This window comes from Balaenoptera ricei, chromosome 4 (assembly GCF_028023285.1).
Source record: "Balaenoptera ricei isolate mBalRic1 chromosome 4, mBalRic1.hap2, whole genome shotgun sequence".
NCBI classification, from domain to species: Eukaryota; Metazoa; Chordata; class Mammalia; order Artiodactyla; family Balaenopteridae; genus Balaenoptera; species Balaenoptera ricei.
This window is the reverse complement of record NC_082642.1, coordinates 102545236-102567603: the sequence shown is the minus strand read 5'-3', so window position 1 is coordinate 102567603 and position 22368 is coordinate 102545236. Positions and strand designations below refer to the sequence as shown.

Here is a 22368-nt window from a genome sequence, read left to right as displayed (position 1 = left end):
TGGAATTTACAGCCCCATGGATCCTTAGGTAAAAGCTCTGTCCCAGCACCTTGTCAGAGGGGTGGTGTTAGGAAAACAGAAAAGGCTTTAGGAATTGAACACTTCATTGATCTGTTCGTCTTTCTTTGTTTGTTTAAGAGCCAAGAACTCCAGAACTTGTTAAAATGAGAAGAATCCTCATCATCAATACAAATGAAAGAAAACTCCTCACATAGAGAAAAAAACCCAGTCACATCATGAATGGAGAGATCATTACAGCATTGATGGCTTCAATATATAATTTGGTTCTGGATAAAAATATACATTTGTTTTGTAAAGTGTCTATTGGTTAAATTCAGCTTCAAAATATTTGGATTTTCCGAGGTGGTAATTGTGGAAACTGTAACATTTCTCAAAAATCATTTCGTACTTGCCAGCTCCACAGTGTAGATTGCCATTCCTCCAAGCGCCAACGCAGTGAAACAATTCATGTCTTCCCACCTCTCCCTGTTTCCTTTCTCTGTCTGCACAATGAAAATGGAAACGGTGTATATTTTTTCAAACATTTTCTGTTTCCCCAGTTGCCACCTCTGAAAACTGCGAATCGTTTTGAAGATGGGAAAAGAGGAGTACTATTTATTTTATTTTATCCCCTACAAGTACACTGCAAAAACTGGCCTTCACGCCTCTGCTTGGGGGGCGGGGCGGGGGTGGGGAGGAGGGGTATTTGTGTCGGAGGAGGAGTGAGGCAGCTCTCCGCAGGCGCTGGCGGGGCGCATCCTTGCTCCAAAGAACTGGAGGAGCTCTGTCTGGTCCGGTGTGAGATCCCTCCGGGCTTCCCAGCTGAAGCCAAACACCCCGCGCGGCCAGGAGCGAGGATGGAGTGGCTGGTGAGCCGGGCCAGGCGTGGGAAAGAGGGCGCAGGGTGGGCGACATCGCTCCGGTGGCCCTGGGGCGGTGGCGGGCTGAGAGCGCCGGGCTGCGGCTTTCCCCAGTCTGGTTCGGAGGTGGGATTTCTGCTAGCGCTTTCCTCTCAGCCCTTAACCTTGCTGAGAAGCGGATTTTGCCTTCCAAAGGGTGGTTTACAGGCCATTCCTGGCGTTCCGGTGCTCTGGAAAAAGGATGCTGCCAGGCGCAGGCTCCGGAGACGCTTCTCCGAAGATCCTCGACATCCTCAGACAGGAACCGGGCTGGGAGGCGGGCGCTGGCGGCGGGGATAGAGGGTCCTGTATTGGTTCCGTTTTGGCCCTGAACCCTGGGGTGGGGTTGCAGAATTTCAGGCTCAGGCTCTCCAGGAGAGCTGGCCCCCTCTGTGATGCTCCAGCCTCTTTCTGCATCCTCTGGGCCTTTGCCTTGGGAAGCCATAAAGGATTGGATAAATCAGGGTTAAAACCCAGGGTATCCGCGAGAGACAGACATTTTGTTTCTTCAGGACCTGTGTATATGACAAAATGAAGGAAGGAGAGGATTTTCATTTACATTGGTAATTGATAAAAATAATAAAAAATAAAATCTAAATACAAGTAATGCCTGAAGTAATTTTTTTTTTCTATATAGTTTATTGGCAGGATCACACAGCCAGTTATTTCACTCTTTTCCTTAACAAAGGAGAATGGTGGCCTGAGAGCTAGTGTTTACTGAGTGCCAGGTGCTCTTAATCTTCACCACTATCCTTCAAAGGAGGAGTTATTACCCAATTTTACAAATAAAGAAACAGGCAGAGAGGTTAAGTTTTCCAAGTCCATGTGACTGTATGTGGCAGGGTCAGGATTTGGACCTAGAAATTTTCAGGTAAGAGGTATGTATAGGGGCAATGTAGACGGGCAGCTGTCAGGTAAGACCCAGGCCTGTGAACCCTGGCCCTCTTGACAAAGGTTATAAATGGACTTCTCTATTTCCATTATTGTGTGATCTGATTAATGAATTTTTTAAACTACCTAACACATATTGGCTTTTACCATACCTTAGGCACTGTATTAAATACTTTAAATGCTTAATTAATTCTCATAGTAACCCAAAGAGATAACAGCAACATTGATTTAGTGCTTATTTGTATCAGTCACTGTTCTAGGAGCTTTACATATACTATCTCATTTAGTCTTTTTAACAGAGAGTAGGTTGGTACTATTATTTTTTTTTTCTGCATTTCAGAGAGGTAAAATGATTTGTCCTAGCTCACACATCTAGTATTGGTGCTAGCCTGAACTCAAGTCAGCCAGAGGAAATGTGTATATAATTAATAGCAAAGCTTTCTTTCTAATTCCCTTTGCCTCAATCACTGTGCTTCTGTTTCTTAAACATTGCTGGCCCCCAGTTCGTGCATCTTGTGTTTTGGTGTGTGTCTGCTTTCTCTCTTATCCTGAAAGACAGATTTTTACTCTGAAAGCCAAACTATTTGCATTCCTCATCACAGCCTTTGCTAGAGCCTGGATTTCCATGTGGCATGATGGTGTGGAATTAGAATGCCAAAGAAAACTTTTTAGTTTCAGAAGCCAAAGTTTTTTTTTTTTTTTTAACATCTTTATTGAAGTGTAATTTCTTTACAATGGTGTGTTAGTTTCTGCTTTATAACAAAGTGAATCAGTTATACGTATATATATGTCCCCATATCTCTTCCCTCTTGCGTCTCCCTCCCTCCCATCCTCCCTATCCCACCCCTCTAGGTGGTCACAAAGCACCAAGCTGATCTCCCTGTGCTATGCGTCTGCTTCCCACTAGCTATCTATTTTATGTTTGGTAGTGTATATATGTCCATGCCACTCTCTCACTTTGTACCAGCTTACCCTTCCCCCTCCCCATATCCTCAAGTCCATTCTCTACGTCTGCATCTTTATTCCTGTCCTGCCCCTAGGTTCTTCATGACCAGTTTTTTTTTTTTTTTTTTAGATTCCATATATATGTGTTAGCATACGGTATTTGTTTTTCTCTTTCTGACTTACTTCACTCTGTATGACAGACTCTACGTCCATCCACCTCACTACAAATAACTCAATTTCGTTTCTTTTTATGGCTGAGTAATATTCCATTGTATATATGTGCCACATCTTCGTTATCCATTCATCTGTTGATGGACACTCAGAAGCCAAAGTATTGAAATAGCAAGAGCCTAAGCATTTGAGTTTTAAAAGCCTAAATGCTGAAAGATCAAGGACAGGCCTTCATCCCAGAAAAAGTTGATGGGAAGAATACAAAGTGATGGAGGAAGCAGCTTCTTTAACCCTAGGCTGGGAGAGCAAAGAGGGACTGAATAGTGTTGGTTTGTGTCCTGAAAAGGATGCTCTGTGCCTGGCCCCCAGGAGTAGGGAGTCCAGGATGGTGGTGAATAGAACTTACAGGTAGGTGTTGAAGTCAAAGAACAGAAAACACCTGTGCCTTGCTTTCTTGCGGGGAACTGTGGGAAGAGGAAAGCTTGCCCATCACGGCAAGGGAACTGTAAAACAGAGATGGACAGACACATGGGAGTCTAGTCAGAGAGCCTTGTAGAATTCTCCTTTGTTCAGCACAGAAGAATCCAGGAGCACAGAATCTGGAGAATCGGGAAACATGAGAGAACATCCTGTAAGCACAAGATTTAATTGTACAAACCGATGACCAGGATGACTTGAGGGAAACACAGTGCCAGCATGGATAGATGGTTGTAACCAAGGGTTAATGGTCCTGTCCCACGGCTTGGCATTCCCAGGACTGTGGATGCAGTGCCAGAGTTTGGGACAATTGTGAAGTGTTGGTGGGCTAAACTGACAGAGAGTATGTGATACTGACTGAAATTAAGTCTCTACCTCTAGTTGGAATGGCAGCATGAAATAAAAATTAAGTTCAGTGAAAGAAAAATACAGAGAAACCTATATTTCTTACACACCTCAATTATAGAAAAATATAGAATATAGGAAAAAATATAGGGAAAATTTACATTCCTTGCTTGTACCCCCTTACAGTGAACACACTAACGTAGACCAAAGCCAGCCATGGGGCTGCTGCAGAGTAAAGTTATTCTGTCTCCATTCTACTCTCTCATTTTGTAACAAAATTATACCCAGAATAATATTCCCTTAAATACCACCATGATTTGTAAAAAGGCCAAGGATTTCTGCCAGACACATGAAAATAAAACAATGACGAAAAAATAAAGCCATTACTGGTTTTTAAAAGGTAAAATTTACATAAACTGTGCAGAATTTGTAGGAAAATCTACCTCAGCAGTCACATATTCTGCCAAGCGGTTACAATCTGAGTTACATTTTTAATATTAACAGACGTGGATTATTTGGGGGAGTGAATGTTCTTCAGCATTTGCAGTCTCTATGTTCTCTGGGTATACTTATGGCAGTTTGTTTTCCCAGCAGTCTTGACAGTGGTGGCTTTGGAAGCAAGGCCTCAAATTGCTTATTGATGGCCATAATGAAGGAACCACACTGCTGCTTTTCCCTTCCCATATCCTGAGCACCCTCTGTTATTTCTTCCATTTATAGTCTCTGGTTCTGCTTCCACAAAACCAAAGGTTTCCGGTGGTTAAAACTTTAGCTGCAACATTTCCTGAAACAGCGATTAGATTGAAGCTTCCTTAGCTTTGTCCACATCCAAACGCCCATTTCTGTACTTTGCTTTCTGTCTTCAGGTATTGAGGAGGCTCTTCTGTCATCTGTCTACCTTCCAACTGATTTGGTTCTTGGCTGCCATGATGTTATGCAGGGCACAAGGTAAAGATACTCAATTCCCCTGCGTGGAATCCAGGAAACACAGTTTTTGGAGTGGAGACATTTGGCCACTCTTGTTTGTGCTGTGTTAGTTCATCTGTCTCCATGAATTATTTAAACGTGTAATTTGTTTGGCTGACTGAGAGTGGTTCTTTCTGCTTTCCACATTTTTTCCAATGTTTCCAAAGACTTTAATATTAAGAAACTTTTCATAGATAAAACCAGACATGAAAAAATTCTTCCAAAATTAAGATATCATTTTTCACCTATCAAATTGAATAATGTTTAAAATAATAATTCCCTATGTTTGTAAAGATATGGGAATGCCTAAGGGAGTGTGAATGAATATGGCCTTTTGGGAAGGTAGTCTGGTAATAAGCCTTAAATTTGGGTGTGTCCCTCTTACAGAAAAATACTAAAAATAATGAAATATGGAGGTTACATAGGTTCACATAGTCTATTATATAAAACATACACCTATGCTCTCCACTCATCTGCTGAATTTCCTACTTGTGCCAGTCCCTTCTCCTCGGTTCCATAGGAGACCACACCTCACTTTGCTGCTGGCCTTTTATCACCTTCCGCGTGATGTTGTACTACATCAGCCTTCACAGGGGTAGGAAAGGGAAACTTCATACCATGTACAACACAGGATTTACCAACCCTAAATGGAGTTTCATATATGCAGCGAAGAATTGTAAGCTTTCCACTAAATTATTAGTCAAAGAGAAAAGTTACCCAAGAAGTTAAAACTCTAGTTTTGATCCCTTTTCTACTCTCTATTCTAAAAGCAGCAATTTGTTCAAATCTCTGCTCTGAAAAATCTCAACAAACCTTTTGGAAACTCCAGTCCTAACAACCGGTATTCCCCCCAGAACTTTTCACATCTACCAAGAGTACACCTCACTAAAATTGGAATTATGCAACACTTGCGGGTTCCAATTTGTATTTGTTGCTATGCCCATCTTTTCATTCTTGATGTTGTTGAGTGGATATTGTTTGTTTGTTTATGCTGCCTTCTTTTTTTCTAATTACTCTAGACAGTTTATCTGTGTTATTAGTCTTAAAAAAAAAATAACAGATTTTGGTGTTTTAATTCAAAATTTTGTGTACCATTTTATTAATTTGTGCCTTTAACTTTATTAATTCACTCCTTTTATCATTTCTTGGGTGGGGTGGGAATTTTGGATATATGTGTGTATTCATTTTCTTCAATCTTTCTTGTTTCCCAGTAAATTAAGTTAGGATTAAATATTTCCCTCTGAGAACTGCTTTGTAAATTTCTACAGATTTTAATATATGATATTTTTATTGTCATTCATAGTGATTTATAATTCTTGTTATGATTTCTGGTGTAATTAAGGAGTTAAAAGAAGCATGTAAATTTCTAATTTTATTGCATTATGGACAGAGTTCAAGGTCATTTTTTTGTATACTATTTCAAGTTCAATTTTGGGGTATGTTCCACATGTTGTTTGAAAAGATTGTATGTTTTCTTTTGGGTAAAAGTTTACAAATACATGCTCATATGCACATACTACACATACATATATAATAATTTATATATAAAAATTTGTTTTTCAAATGCTCTATATCCTTATATTTGGTTTTATTGCTTTACTTATTTTTTTAATATATGGAAATGAAAATTCCAAGAGAACAATGAAAAACTCTCCCATTATGATTATGGATTTATGGATTTTTCTTTGTAGTTCTATTAGCTTTTTATATATTTCAGAGTTATGTTGTTAGGTGCATGAAGTTTCATGATTGGTATGTCTTATTTTAGATTCCTCCTTTTATCATTTTGAAAAATACATTTTTGTTCCTTACAGTGTTTTTGTCTTCTATTCTCCCCTTTCTCTCCTTTTAAAATTCTTACTGGACTCATGCTGAAACATTCTAGTCTTTGAATTTTTCTTTAATCCTTTCTATATCTTTATCCCTTTGTGCTACATTCTGGAAAAATTCTATGACCTGGTCTTCCTACTTACTAATTTACTCTTCAGTGATATTTATTCTGCTAAGTCTGTTAAGAGTTTACATTTCTCATTTTCTGCATCTCTGGTTTCTACTATTTACAGTGCTGGTTCCTTTTCACACTTAAGATATCACATTTATTCACATCAAAATGTTTATTTATGATATCTTTATTCATTTGGTGAGTTCTTGGGTTTGTAGAGTTTATTATTCCTCTATCATTATGTTAACTTTCTCAAATGTTTGGCTATTTGTTTTATTGAGATCTCCCATTGAGTCATCTATCGTAACAATATGACTAGCCAGCATTGGAGGGGGAAGAAATTATTGCCATGCCTTATATCCTGCACTGCATACACTAAAAATGGGGGAATGTGTAGATTGTCATTTGGTGGTCAAATCTCTCTGGTACTATCAGCCTCCTGGAGCACTGTCCTGTATATCTCTCTATCTTGTGTTCCTATATTCACCACTGCTTCCTGAAGGCAGACATCACTACTGCTGCTCCTTCCCTTGCAGGTATGTGTGTGGAATGTATAGAGCTGCTATACCTTCTTCACTCAAACTAATCACTCTGCCTATTGTCCATTGGCCCTTTCTTATTCCTAGCTGTTACTGCTCCAGGCATAAACTCACTTGGTGATGCTTCTATCCTATTTGGCACTTTCCATCTTCAACCTCACTTCACCTAATTTCCAGCCTACAGGGATTCTTCATGTAATTTCTGGTCACTGGGAGTTTGCTTTCTTATTTTTCTACTCTGCTACTCTTAAAGACTGAACAAATATTTGAACTTATATTTCTCTAGCAACATCAGGAAGGTAGGTAAATGTTGTTTTCTTTTTTTGCATTTTTCTGTATCTTTTCTAAATTTGACTTTGAACGTGCATTGTTTTTAATCAAAAAATGTATACTTGTGTATGTATTAAAAATTAAAATATAAATGTTTTTTTTATGATTCCATGATGAAAGTGGAGACCCAAGATGTAAGAGAGTTGCTGAACACACCTGCTTCTTTAAGATGCTCTCTGCAAAATCCCCAGGAAGTTCTGATTGTGACATGGCAAAAAATCAAGGCTGTAAGCCCAGAAAACATGATCACCTTTAGCCAGAACCATGGGGTTGTGGTCCAGCCTGCCTATAAGGACAAGATAAACATCACCCAGCTGGGACTCATGAGCTCAACCATTACCTTCTGGAATACCACCTTGGAAGATGAAGGGTGTTACAAGTGCCTCTTCAATACCTTTGGTTCTGGGAAGATCTCAGGAATAGCCTGCCTCACTCTCTTTGGTGAGAGTCTCTGAGAATACATTGTCTCTGGCTTGAAATGTTATCTTGCAGAATGTTTGGAATGTAGTGGTAGTGCCTAGTTTTTCAGGATCCTAACCCCAGAAAGGCTCATGAGAGGACACTTGGCCTTTCATGTCTACTGTAACTGGGGTTACTGTTATTTGGAGAGTTCATAGGACTATGTTGAATCTCTACCTGGAGTTATCTTTGCCCTGACAAATACTGTTGTCAACAAGAGTAAATTAAGGACCATAGTGAGGATAAGTTCTCCATAAGCACTGATGTGGTTCAGACCTGGCTTTGCAGTTAGCAGTCATGTGACCCTAGAAGAGTCCTGTCCACTCTGTACCAGAGTTTATTTATCTGCACCAGAAGTGTGACGTAGATCATCTCTAGGGTCTCTAACAGCTTTAGTATTTTTGGATCTAAGGACAAAGCCAGATTGGGCTAAGCTGGAGCCAGTTATGGGGGTCCCTCTCATTTTGTTTCAGTGTAGCTGTATCAGGATTGATAAGGAGACATGCAGCAGAGGTTCTTCATTCCTGATGCCTACTAGGAATTTAACTGAATAATAAGCATTCTTTTAAAATCCAAGAGGCTTAGTTTGACAAGATTCCTTTCTTCTTAACTGATGCTTAGCTGAGGTCAAGAATTGAGAATTAGGAATAAGGGGTAACTTTGGAGGATGGCACACTTGGTGGTAGTTTTAGAAGGGAAATGACAAACTTAGACAGGGTTATTAGGAATGTTAAAATGAGAGTTCACGCACACCAAGAATACTGGACAAGGGATAAGAAGAGGCTCAGTAAATAAGAATGCAAGGGAGGTAAGACAACACCGAACACAAGTTTCTTTCACTTATTTTGCCTGTAATGAGTCCTCTCGGCAGGATCTTGCATCAGGCTTTCTTCTTGATTTCTATTTCTTTCATTCCTCTGTCTCCCTCTGTCTCCCTGTCTTTCTCTCTCTCTCCCCTCCTCCAATCCTTCCTTCCTCTTTCCTTTCCTTTTTTCCTCCCTTGCTCTTTTTTCTTCCTTCCCTCCCTCTCCTTTCCTTCCTTCCTTCCTTCCTTCTTTCCACCATTTTTCTTCCTTTTCCTTCTTGTGTCACATTTTTCTCATTTCTGTTCTGTTTCCTTTTCTTTTTCTTTTTTGTTCATCTTTCTTTTTCCTACTCCCCCTTCTTTACTCATAAACTTTGTGTTACTTTTTGCCCGAAAAGCAGACTCCTCTGCATCTTCTAGTGAGTAATTCTGTAGTTCTTTTCCACACTGATCCTTTCCAGCCACACCTTATAGCTTTCATCTAAGTCATTCTTTGATACATCAGAGAACCCTGCTGCCAGTCTGGCCACATCAACCATACTCATCTTCCTTTACCTTATGTCTCTTCCTCCAGGGCTTATTGATGTTAGTAATCTGGGCACTCTGGACAGAGGCACAGTCCTATAGGCTCATTTTCTCCAGCCTACTGCCACCCACCCACCTCTTGAACTTCTGAGCACGGACAAGCTTTCATTTAGCATTGCCCTTTAATTATCTTGTGGGCTCCAAAGCCAACCACAGAAAGGCAAGTTTGCATTTGCTCAGCAGAGATAAACGGTATATTCCAAGGAAAATGAACTCATTAATCAAGGGACTTTTGAAAGGGAACAGGATACAGCTGACCTAAAAATAATGTCCTTTTTTCATAAGCTAGTTATTTTCTGTTAACTCCATAAGGTGATCTCCACGGTCCTTACAACTGTCATTCTGTGATTTTCTGACTACTGACTATGAATTTCTAATTGACATTTTATATAGGTATTTCAAACAGGGACTTGCCAAGTCTGCTCCATGCATCTTGCTCCCTGGCCCAGTTCCAAACAGAAAAAGGCTTTCTCTAAGCAGCAGCCCCGCTACGGGCTCTCTGTTCTGAAACTGCCCTTGTGCTTCTGAGAAGTGCAGACTACTTGTATGGAGGTGCCGATTGGTGGTCATTGTCAAACTATTTGAGAGGGGTACCCAGAAGAAGGCAGAGATATTGCATTGCCCATGGAAGAGAAAAGAATAATTAGGCTCTGCACTGTTTGGGGGAGAAGGTACCTTCTGTCCATCCAGCTAATTCTCCTAGAGGCAAACTACAGGGAGGATTGTACTTGTCACAGGGTTGTACTAGGCCAGTCTCCATCCTGCAATTCAGAGAATTAGACACAGGAAGAAGCCAGAAGGCCCCAGTTTGGACTGGATGTGCTACCTTATCTTTCTAGCCTCCACTGTCTTTCTGTAAAGATCTTCCTCTCATCTCTCTGAGGAGAGTGTGGGGCTCACACCATGCTTAACTGATGGCAGATAATTTTTTTTTGTCCCAGTACAGCCCACAGTATTCCTTCACTATAAATTATCTGAAGACCACCTAAATATCACTTGCTCTGCCAATGCTCGCCCAGCCCCTATGATCTCCTGGAAGGTCTCTGGCTCAGAGATTGAGAACAGTACTGAGATTCTCTCACACCCCAATGGGACAACGTCTGTCACCAGCATCCTCCAGATCAAAGACCCCAAGAGTCAGGTGGGGAAGGATGTGATCTGCCAGGTACTGCACCTGGGGACTGTGACCGACTACAGGGAAACTGTGAACAAAGGTAAGAGAGAGAGGGCAAGATTTATCGTGGTCACATTTGTGGACACACACCTGCAAGGTGGTGAATGCTCTGCAGAGCCTCTTGGCCTTTAGCAAAGGAGCTGATAAGGGAGAGAATGGGATAAGTAGGGAAAGAAAAACAGAGTTGAGGAAGCCAATAAAGCCGATTTTACCTTGGCAAATGTGGTATGTTGCCCACATACTGAATGCTTTTGCTGAGATCCATCCATTGATTTATTCTTCTGTGCTACTAACTGAGCATTTGTTATGCCAGAAACGCAACAGTGAGGACTCAGTCCCTGCACACAGGGAGCTTCTAGTCTAGGAGGGAATGCAAAAGGAGCTGGGCAATTGTAAAACTTCATGTTAAATGCTTCAATAAGAAAGCTATAGTAGGAGTTCGGGTTTTTGAGCATGATTCACCTGTTCTCCTTTGGCCCTGCAATAAACCTTTCTCTACTTAAAAAAAAAAAAAAAAACGACAGCTGTGGGAGGATTGAGAGTGGGGAGAAGTAGCATCAGCTCAGTCTGGAGGGATTAGGATGTTTTCCTGGAAGAAGCCACACCCAGGATGAAACCTTTGCATAATCTACACTGTGGGAAAGGGGCTTTTAAGAAGGGGGCCAATCTGAGATGTTTTCCTCACCCCCTTTTAAAATAAACTGCCTCCTGTTCAGGACCTATTTTGCTCTCTTGTGTTTCTATCTAAACTGCTGTCTCTGGGCCTCATCAATACAAGAGGTAAAGATTATGGGAGAGAGAATAAAGAAAGCGGTGGTTTTAGAGACAGGACACTTCAGTGATAACAGCCACAGTTTTCTTTCTCTATGTAGTTTTGAAGCACTAACTCTGGATGAGGCACTCAGTAGGAAGCCTCCTATAAAAAGATATTGCTGCTTTTTTCTGGACGCATTGTAAGCAATAAAAGCTGGAAAAGTTTAGACCTCATTGGTATGGTGGCCTCTAGTGAACATATCCTGTAGTCATTTCTGGGGTCCTTGAAAAAGCAGACTAATCAAAAAGTAAATATTTAGGTAAATTTGCTCAAGAGGTTTGCAGTATTAGATTTGGACATTTGTGAAGAGATCCTCAGATTCAGCCACGGTGAAGGGTAAATTTCCCTGAAAAACAAAAATCTGAAAAGGAACATGTCTTTCCAAGAGTGCCAACATTGACTTATATCATTTATAATGTTTATACGTCATTTGTATAATGTTTGTTCATTCTGCGAACATTTACTAAAAATCTTTCATGCTTAAAGCATTATGTCGAGCACTAGAACTAGTGAAATTAGACAAATCTGAAGGTGCTCAGTTAAAGTATGTGACAAATTCCATTATAAAGGTATGGAGAAGATGCTGGAGACTCCCAAATCAGGGAGTGCTTCTTCTGCCTTTGTATTACACAGTGACACTGAAGAGATGATATTCAGGCTAAGTTGCATTTATTGACTATTGGAAAGAGATTTAATAACAAAGGCATGGATTAGAAGCAACACAATAAAAACATTGAGATGAGTTATTCCTGGGGGTTGGAATCATGAGATTCATTATTCTTTTCCTTTATATTTCTGTCTTTTTCAAAAATTCCTCAATAAACGTATTACTTTAATGGACAGTATGGCAAAGAATATGTGCTTTGAAGGCAAACAGACTTTTGACCAAGCTTTGTTCTACCACTTACTACACTGATTTGGGGCTAACTTAACTTCTCTGAGCCTCAGTTGTTTGTTTTTTTTAATCTGTTAGATGATTATAATAAGACCTAACTCTTGGGCTATTTTGAGGATTAAATGAGGTAACACATTCAAAGCTCCTACTACTTAGTAACTACATAAAACACATTAGCGATTATTATTATTTAAATGTTATTAAAATAATGTGAGGTCATGAATATAGACCTCAGTATATATATATATATATATTTAAGAATAGTTTTCATCGAAAGCTCAGCTCTAGTAAAAACTCATCACAACTGTCTCTTTATCACTTTTTGCCTCTACAGCTTCCACTTACAACTTGTTTTTCCTTTTCTCCCTTCAATATCCACAGGCTTTTGGTTTTCAGTTCCACTACTGTTAAGTATTGTTTCCTTGGTAATTCTTCTGGTCTTAATTTCAATCCTACTATACTGGAAACATCGTCGGAACCAAGACCGAGGTGAGTCCCCATGGGAGGTACAAAGAAGGAAAAAAATGATTGTTTAATGACAATCTGGGGGTCAAATGAAGATATAAGTAAAGGGGTGACAACCATGTGTTTGGTTTGGTGTTTCCAGAATACATAAATGTTGATGGTATTTTAAAACACTTCAGTGTCATTTTCTTGCAATTGGGCATTAGTTTCTGCATTTCGTTTGCCAAGATGGTTTAAAGGCCAATTATTTTATAAATTGAGAGTAAGGATTGATGAGCGGAAATGTGGAAAATGTTTATTCAATCACTATGGAATCATCTAATAGCAAAAGCAGGGACGTCTTGGCACCCAGGCTGTGTTCATCCTACCCAGGACAATCTCTTCTCTTTTTACAGCATTCCACAGGTCAGCTACCCGACTTAAGAGACTGTGATCTTGTCTGATATGATCACTAATTGAGTAGTGCTTTCTATGTTATACCCTCACTATGGCTCAGACACTCTAGGCAACATACAGGTGATCCACACTTATAATAACTGCATCATGTCATTCTGCCCTTATACACTGTTAATTTCTCTCCATCCCCTACGACAACTATCACAGTGCCTTATGTATACCAGGTGCTCAATAAATGTTCATTAAAAGAATGAATGAGTGAATGAATGGAAGGATAGATTTTCAAAGGGATTTGTTCAATTCCATTTTTTTTAAATTGCAAATTCAGTACCTCATAGATGCCGAGTCTTAAACACTGCGAGACAATATAAAACAAGAGATGCTATCAAACAAGAGGAGTCAGCCAGAGGGGAAGAAATAAATTTCTTTGGTTTCTGAAGACAGTGCATAATTTATGAAAGCTAATGCAAAGCTGCAGTTTATGTTGTATGTAATGGGGATTTCCCAAGATGACGGGGTGGTATGGGGGTTTTCTCCAGCTCACATGACTGACAGAGAGGGAAGAAAAAAATGTTGGCTTTGAGTGTTATTTTACATTTCTATTAAAAATCTCACTCAAATGCTACATTTTTTCCTTTTTATTTTATGTCTCATAGACTAATATCTTTCACCTTCTAAGTTTTTTGAACATTTAATTTTGCATAAGCCTTATATAAACACCTGATTAATTCTTGTGACTTTATAAGAAAAGCAACAAATCACCAGTGTCAATGACCCTTTTGCAAAAGTAGATAAAGGGATTTGTTCTGTAGGGGACAGGAGATTGCAAATCAGATAATCTTACTGCACATAAACCTAAACCCATAGAACTCCTTAGCACTCTGCAAAATGTCAAAGGCAGAAGGCCGTTTGATTCCACTTTTTCCAAACATTTCACTTTTCCAGTTAGGAACTGAAGTTGACTTCCTTCCCTAAGGTCACACAGTTAGTTAACAGCAGGCCTAGGATTAGAATCCTGGTCTCCTGACCTCTGCCGGAATGTTCTTCCAGTTATAGTTTCCTGACTTGAAAGGTGCTGTTGTTAGTTGCATTTATTTCTGTCTGTGCTTGCTGATATTACTGTATTCTTCTGTAAAGTACAAGCAGAAAAGTATGAAGTGTTTAAATTCATTTTAAAAAGTCCCCTTGGACAAGAATCTTATAATACAACCTATTCAAGCCCAAGGTAAATTTCACTAGAAAGGGGCATTTGCAAAATAATTGTCCTTTGTTCATTAAGTCTTGTATTTTCTGGGAAATATGATTGTTCAATGCCTTATTCAGTTGCTGAAGTGAAGCGAGTCAGCTTAAGATTATTTGGTTCCATATACTTAAATAGCTAGTGACTGTATCAATTTACATAGTGCAAGAGGGTTCCCTTTTCTCCACACCCTCTCCAGCATTTACTGTTTCTAGATTTTTTGATGATGGCCATTCTGACCGGTGTGAGATGATATCTCATTGTAGTTTTGATTTGCATTTCTCTTATGATTAATGATGTTGAGCATTCTTTCATGTGTTTGTTGGCAATCTGTATATGTTCTTTGGAGACATGTCTGGAGGTTCCTTAAAAAACTAAAAATAGAGCTACCATATGACCCAGCAATCCCACTACTGGGCATACACCCTGAGAAAACCATAATTCAAAAAGAGTCATGTACCAAAATGTTCATTGCAGCTCTATTTACAATAACCAGGACATGGAAGCAACCTAAATGTCCATCATCAGATGAATGGATAAAGAAGATGTGGCACATATATACAATGGAATATTACTCAGCCATAAAAAGAAACGAAATGGAGTTATTTGTAGTGAGGTGGATGGAGTTAGAGTCTGTCATACAGGGTGAAGCAAGTCAGAAAGAGAAAAACAAATACAGTATGCTAACACATATATATGGAATCTAAGGGGAAAAAAAAAAAGGGTCATGAAGAACCTAGTGGCAAGACGGGAATAAAGACACAGACCTACTAGAGAATGGACTTGAGGATATGGGGAGGTGGAAGGGTAAGATGTGACAAAGTGAGAGAGTGGCATGGACATATATACACTACCAAACATAAAATAGATAGCTAGTGGGAAGCAACCGCATAGCACAGGGAGATCAGCTTGGTGCTTTGTGACCACCCAGAGGGGTGGTATAGGGAGGGTGGAAGGGAGGGAGATGCAAGAGGGAAGAGATATGGGAACATATGTATATGTATAACTGATTCACTTTGTTATAAAGCAGAAACTAACACACCATTGTAAAGCAATTATACTCCAATAAAGATGTTTAAAAAAAAAAAAGCTAGTAAAATCAAATGTTAATTATGCTGGAGACAAACCCTCAAGGCTGAGGGAATACTGGTTTGTTAAGACCAAAATTTAAGTAATACAAAAAGCTGGGAGAAAGGGAAGAAAATCATCAAAGATAGAGACATTTTTTATTTCTTCAAGTAACAAATTTTGATTGTCAATTTGTCATGAAAGTGAATAGTTCTACCACATTTGCTTTCCATCTTTCTTTTTTTTTAATTTTTATTTTATATTGGAGTATAGTTGATTTACAATGTTGTGTTAGTTTCAGGTGTGAAGCAAAGTGATTCAGTTATACATATACATATATCTATTTTTTTTTTCAAATCCTTTTCCCGTTTAGGTTATTACAGAATATCTTTCTCTACCCTTACTTTGTGGTTTTTTGCTTTCTCTCTCTCTTTTACTTTCTATTATCTTCTGAAACATAAAACTTTTGGGTGGGTGGGGAAACATGATCAGTCAAAAATGACACCAAGATTCTGGACCTGGTGACCTGAAAAAATGGTGATATGAACAGAAATAGAAGTGGAGAGGGGGAACTGAGTGTGAGAGTGTGTGTGTGTGTGTGTGTGTGTTCAGAGTTTGTGGGGAGAGAAAGAGTAGAGATGAATTAATTCTTGAGCTTATTGAATATGAGTAGACAAAGAGTCATCTCCTTGGAACTGCCCAATAGTAAGACCAATCTGGTAGGTAAGAAAAGTCTGTTAAGTAAAGTTCAACTCTTTGTTAGATAAATGACCAAAAAAGGTTTATTTTAGATCAAAATCACTAATTTGTTGCTCACAAAAACATAAGCAAATTTATAGTTTGTGGACAGAGAGGTAATCTCTAATGACAGATGTTATTTTCATAGAGAAGTCAGGCTCCCTGCAGTTTTCCTGTGATTCTGTATAATGCCAGAGAGTGTGATGTTGGTTTTTTCAACTGTAAAGCTGTACTAGTGATGAGCTAGAGTTGACTTCTCTTTGCACCATTCCTAATGGAATCATCACAATTATTTCCCATGAGACTACAGCAATACAATAATAGGTTAATAGGTTTTCAAAGAACTTTCTTTTTTTTTTTCTTTTATGAATCAGTACTTTATTACTAAATAGAAAATGGGAAGAAATTAAAATTTCCTAGGGAAATTTTCTACCATTTCATGATAGTTCTTTCTATTAAAGCCAGTTGTTGCCCCTTCCACACATACTACAGTGAAGTAAAATTTGAGGTTGAGGATAATCTTTTATTTCTCATTAGCCAACCCACCAATGATCACAAGCTTCTCAGAAACAACAACTTCACTTTGGGGCAGATCATCATAGATAATCACCTAATTTTTACAGATCTTTATTTTGAGTAGCAGTCTTCTTGTGTTTGATTGGGTCAAGGCTGAATTGGAAACCAATAGAAGATTTAGAAAATCATATGAAATGCATATTCCAAGTCTCACTTTTCTTCAAGTATCTTACTATTCCAGGTAAAAGTGGGTTTTTTTAAACCCACATTATCTATATAATTGCCTTGACTTTTTTCAGTTCGCTTCACAAAAATCTAACCTTATAAATAGGTTCTTTGCAATGCTAATAATGGCAATGTTGGTAAAACACTATATCTTGGGTGGAATCATGTCACTTTTTCCTATTATTGTTTTTTAACATCTTTATTGGAGTATAATTGCTTTACAATGGTGTGTTAGCTTCCACTGTATAACAAAGTGAATCAGCCATACATATACATATATCCCCATATCTCCTCCCTCTTGCGTCTCCCTCCCACCCTCGCTGTCCCACCCCTCTAGGTGGTCACAAGCACCGAGCTGATATCCCTGTGCTATGCGGCTGCTTCCCACTAGCTATCTGTTTTACATTTGGTAGTGTATATATGTCCATGCCACTCTCTCACTTCGTCCCAGCTTACCCTTTCCCCTCCCTGTGTCCTCGAGTCCATTCTCTATGTCTGCATCTTTATTCCTGTCCTGCCCCTAGGTTCTTCAGAACCTTTTTTTTTTTTTTTTTAGATTCCATATATATGTGTTAGCATACGGTATTTGTTTTTCTCTTTCTGATTTACTTCACATACAGATTGCCAACAAACACATGAAAGGATGCTCAACATCACTGATCATTAGAGAAATGCAAATCAAAACTACAATGAGGTATCACCTCACACCAGTCAGAATGGCCATCATCAAAAAATCTAGAAACAATAAATGCTGGAGAGGGTGTGGAGAAAAGGGAACCCTCTTACACTGTTGGTGGGAATGCAAATTGATACAGCCACTATGGAGAACAGTATGGAGGTGCCTTAAAAAACTAAAAATAGAACTACCATATGACCCAGCAATCCCACTACTGAGCATATACTCTAAAAAAACCATAATTCAAAAAGAGTCATGTACCACAATGTTCACTGCAGCTCTTTTTACAATAGCCAGGACATGGAAGCAACCTAAGTGTCCATCGACAGATGAATGGATAAAGAAGATGTGGCACATATATACAATGGAATATTACTCAGCCATAAAAAGAAATGAAATTGAGTTATTTGTAGTGCAGTGGATGGACTTTCTCCTATTTTAAGCTTAGTACTACGTCAAATAACAGAGGTGCTCAGTAAATAATTTGTGATGCGGAAATTGGTGATTAGTTGGAAGGATAATACAAAAGATATATGTTTCCCAAAAAATGAGAATCTTTGCTTTGCTAAATAATTGTACTTAACTTCCCAGATGAAGGCTTGATGAGTGGTAACCCTCACCTCTATCCCAGTGTCCTCCTAGTTCCAAGCAGAAGGAAGGGTGCTTTATATGAGAAAAGTGTGAAGCAATCTTTATTGAACCGACTAGGTTAGAATTGCTGGGAGGAATCTTGCATTCCAAGGCTACTTGTCTACAAAATTTCACCCTTGAATGGGTGCAAATGCCACCCATCATATCAAAATGTCATAACAAAATCCAATCACAAAGTAGGTGGCTAACAGACCCGTAAGCCTGGGCATTCTTGCCTGAGCTGTTCTGTCTTTCACAGCTGAACAGATCACTGATATTGGAAATGTTGGCACAGTTAAAACATGCAGAACTTTGCAGTTTCTGGTAAAGAATTACTTAAGATTACATGGAGAGTGAGATGTGGAACCAAGATGATATCCGAGGTCTTTTACTTCACTGTTTACATGCCTTGTAGAGAGGCCCACATGCTCCAAGTTTAAGTGCTAGAAAGCTAATAACCTTGAAAGGAACTCTATCTGTCTACTTTGTGACCATTCCCAACCCGATCTCCAGTAAATGAGTATCCACAGGAAACAAAGCTCAAGGTCTTATAAATAAAATACATGTAGATCATTTGGAATTCTTGAACGTTTTCTTTTACTTGTAGTCTTAAGTGTATTACTGAGCAAGTACAGTCTTACTTAGGAATAGCAAACTGTTATTTCCTAGAATTACTCATGTCCTTTTAAAGAGAGTCACAGTTGCCTCACATCATGTTGGGTCAGGAATGTCTACTTTCTTCTCTTGGCTGATGAAATATGCACAGGATACTTCTGTGTTTATTGATCCTTCTGTTATTTATCTTCTTAAAATCTATTAGAATAGAAATTATAAATGTTCAAAGTTAATATCTTGATCTTTCTTTTACCCAGAGTCATAGAGGAGTCACACAGAACCCTGAAAGTTATTCCCTGGTCTACTTGAATCTGACTCAGGAGGCAAGCAGGAGAAAGAGGGTCATTCTCCAAGGAACCTAAAAGAGCAAAAGAAGTTGGAGTCAAAGGCCTAAGAATTTCAAGATTTTCTACTGCCATCTAGGCTACCCAATGCTTCTGTGAGTTTCAAGAGGAAGTCATTTTACCTCTCAGGTCTGTTGTAGGACTTGATTTTGTAAAACAATGCAGTGTTGTGCTGTTGAAAGGGTACTGGACTTAGAATCAGGAGCCACTGCTCAGAGGCTGACTTGGACTCCGACTGGTGGCAACTCTATGTTAATCACTATCTCAATGAGCTTCCACGTTTGCATACAGAAAATTAAGGATTTGGACCAAATAATTTGCCATTCTGCTCTAAAACTGGTTGTAATTCCAGGGGAAAAAAAAAGGAATAAACAAAGAGAAAAGAAATGAAAAAGAGAGAGAAGAATACAGGAAGGTAGGGACCAAAGAACTTTTCTGAGACTACCTTTTGCCTTTCTGTGGCTATTCCACCTCTTCTTCCCTTCTTCTTTGGTCCGTAAGTCTATTTCCTCATCACTTGGTATCTAGTCCACGGCCTGCTTACTGTTTTGCTAATAACTGGTCTTTCTAGAACCCTCAGTTTCACTGCTGTTCTTCATGTACTTCTGTGATATTTACCACAGTGGAAGTGGAACTGAATTTATTGTGAAGTAACATTGACAACCTTAACTTTACTTATCTGTTTTTATAGCAGACTAAATATTATTAGTCTTAGCAGCTCGCATTTTTAAAAAGGCATGCATTTCTTATCCATTTGTTTCATAATATGACCCGGCCCTATTTTAGTCATTCTAAATTCAGCCTAGTATAATGAAGACATATTTAGAAAATACAGCATTTAGAAAGTTTCCTGAATAGCATTCAGCTAATTCAAATGTTTTGTCTCTCCCAGCTTCTTTTCTCATGAGTTAACTTCTCACAATAGCAGAGAAAGCATGTATGGGTGTACAAATCCCTTTGTTGTAAACACATGGTTCTAACTAGTGGAACAATTTTGAACTTTTAAATAATCATAGGACCAAGTTGGTGACTTTTTCAGTATCTTTTGCTTTCTTGTCTCTATCCAGTGACCTAGGAACTAAAAACTAAAACTTAAGTTGTTTTCCCTGTTGAATTGATTATTTATATATTTAGTAAGGTTTTCGTATGTTATTTAATTCTGTATTATTTCGTATATTTGTATTAATATACTGAATAATTAAAAGTGTCAACTCTAAATATTTGGTTCATGATATTCTCGTAGGGAATGTGGAAAATGTGGGCATTAATGATAATCTGTACATTTTTCCTCTGTGTGTGAAATCCTCCCCTCTATCTCTTACCCCCTAAAAGATGCTGTTGGCATTTCTGATTTGTCACAGCGTCACAGATCAGATGTTCTTGATCTGACCAGTGAAAGCTGCTTCAAGTTGGTGCCTGTGTCCTTTTGATATGACCCGGTCAATTTTGGAGTACTTCCTTATATGTGCTGTTTTGATTTTGCTTTTTTGTTTGTTTGTTTGGGAATTTTTTTTAAAATTTAATTTTATTTATTTATTTTTATACAGCAGGCTCTTATTAGTTATCTATTTTATACATATTAGTATATAGATGTCAATCTGATTTTGCTTTTAGATACCAACCTTTGCAAATGGATTAGCTCACACAGTTTTGAATTTAGTAGGAATTATCATCCTGCTTCTGGTTTTGCTGTTTTTTCTGGTATCTCAGCTGCCAGATCAGACAGGGTAACTTAAAGCAGCAGTTCTCAAACATTTAAAGGTCTCAGGACCCCTTTACACACGTAAAAACATTATTGAGGACCCCAAAGAGCTTTCCTGTAAAGCGAATTATGTCTGTTGATATTTACCATATTTGAGATTAAAACTGATAAACTTTAAAAACAAAAATCTACAAGCATGCATTTCATTAGTCATCAGAGTGATAGCAACATCACACATCAGGTAGATTCTGGAAAGCTCCGCAGCACACTTGTGAGAGAGTGAAAATAAGGAATTGATGTGATTATGACAGTAGTTTTGACTTTGTGGAGCCCCGGAAACGGTCTCAAGGACAATTTTGAGGACTGCTCACTTAACGTATAGGCAAAGAAGGAGACCATCTTATGAGATTTCATGAGTCTCTTCCAAAGGCTCTCCTTTACGAAACAGCTATCTTCACAGTGCCTAAGCATTCCACCATTCCACCATAATTTTAGTTAGGCCATTATCTTTCTGGGAGTTCCCCTCAAAGTGCAGAGAGGCCTAGGTCTACTCCTTCTTCCTCACTAGCAATTCAACTTAAATTGCCTTATTAAATGGCTTATCAGTTACCTTGCAGGGTATTGAGAGACTTGGACTTAGAATAGGTAAGTTTTGATGGGAAAGACTTGAGAGGGTCATAGAGAGCAAAGAGAGGATGTGGAAGGTGTGACTCAGAGCACATGGCTCTGTCTGACAAGGCAGATCCCTGGGTAGCACCAGTCTTGCCCTGTGACTCCTGCCCTCTCACCCCTGGGAGGGGCTCACCAACTGCCCCTTACTCATCCTGAACCTTTCAATTAGGGGAGTTTCTTCCAAATCTATGAATTGGAAAGAGACAGTTTGGGCTTTGTATGCTTCAGCAAGGTTGGGAAAGTTGTAAACATTCGAGTCATTTCGAATAACTCAATCACAAAGTTTTCTTGGCAGTAAAAATTTAGAGACTTTCCAGGGTGGTGGTAAATGAGCTCAGAGACAAGGGAAACCAGAAGAAGTTTTTTGTGCTTAAATAGAAGTAAAACTGAAGGTGAAGATTTGGGGGGAGCGGTTGGAATTTATTAACCACCAACTAGGTAACATTGATAAATACAAGTTCAAAGAGTACAAAATCCCATAGTATGACTAGGGATTATGAGGCTTTGGTTAAAATAGTTTTCTTGGACCAACTTTCTTCTATGTTTATTTAGCTCGTCAAGAAAGAGATTTAACTTTCTAAAACTAAAGTTTCCTAAAGTAATTCTTCACAACTGTAATGTTTTTGTTTTTTATATTCGCTCTCAAAATGTTCCAGATAGGACTTCAGTCTCCCTACCACAGTCACTTAGGCTAATAAACTTGGACAGGGTCACAGAGAGCTGTGATTCAATTGTAAGCAAGCCAGCTTTTGCATAGACATCATATTCATTTGAGCCTTGTGAGGTCGGGAAGGTTTTTTAAGCCCATCTTTATAGGTGTGAAAAATGAAGCCTTAAGCTTTTC

At 38.8% G+C, this 22368-nt stretch overlaps 1 protein-coding gene across 3 annotated transcripts; it reads left to right on the top strand.

The window, feature by feature from the left end:
* The first annotated feature begins 725 nt into the window (after positions 1-725).
* On the top strand, positions 726-20283 carry LOC132365431 (OX-2 membrane glycoprotein-like). 3 transcript variants are annotated; one of them, XM_059922159.1, is made up of 6 exons: positions 726-869; positions 4595-4676; positions 7626-7946; positions 10296-10568; positions 12619-12726; positions 19064-20283. In XM_059922159.1, the coding sequence occupies exons 1-6, from the start codon at positions 858-860 to the stop codon at positions 19069-19071; spliced, it is 804 nt and encodes a 267-aa protein (XP_059778142.1). In that variant the 5' UTR covers positions 726-857; the 3' UTR covers positions 19072-20283. The 3 variants fall into 3 exon arrangements, with proteins under 3 accessions (XP_059778142.1, XP_059778141.1, XP_059778143.1); XM_059922158.1 differs by lacking the exon at positions 19064-20283 and adding an exon at positions 13098-13281; XM_059922160.1 differs by lacking the exons at positions 4595-4676; positions 19064-20283 and adding an exon at positions 13098-13280.
* Positions 20284-22368: the final 2085 nt, after the last annotated feature.

Bases quoted from the DNA above. Each gene is read 5' to 3' on its own strand.
- LOC132365431 (XM_059922158.1), top strand. The intron at 7,947-10,295 runs GTGAGAGTCTCT...TTTTTGTCCCAG, and splicing joins AGCCTGCCTCACTCTCTTTG to TACAGCCCACAGTATTCCTT. The intron at 10,569-12,618 runs GTAAGAGAGAGA...CAATATCCACAG, and splicing joins CAGGGAAACTGTGAACAAAG to GCTTTTGGTTTTCAGTTCCA.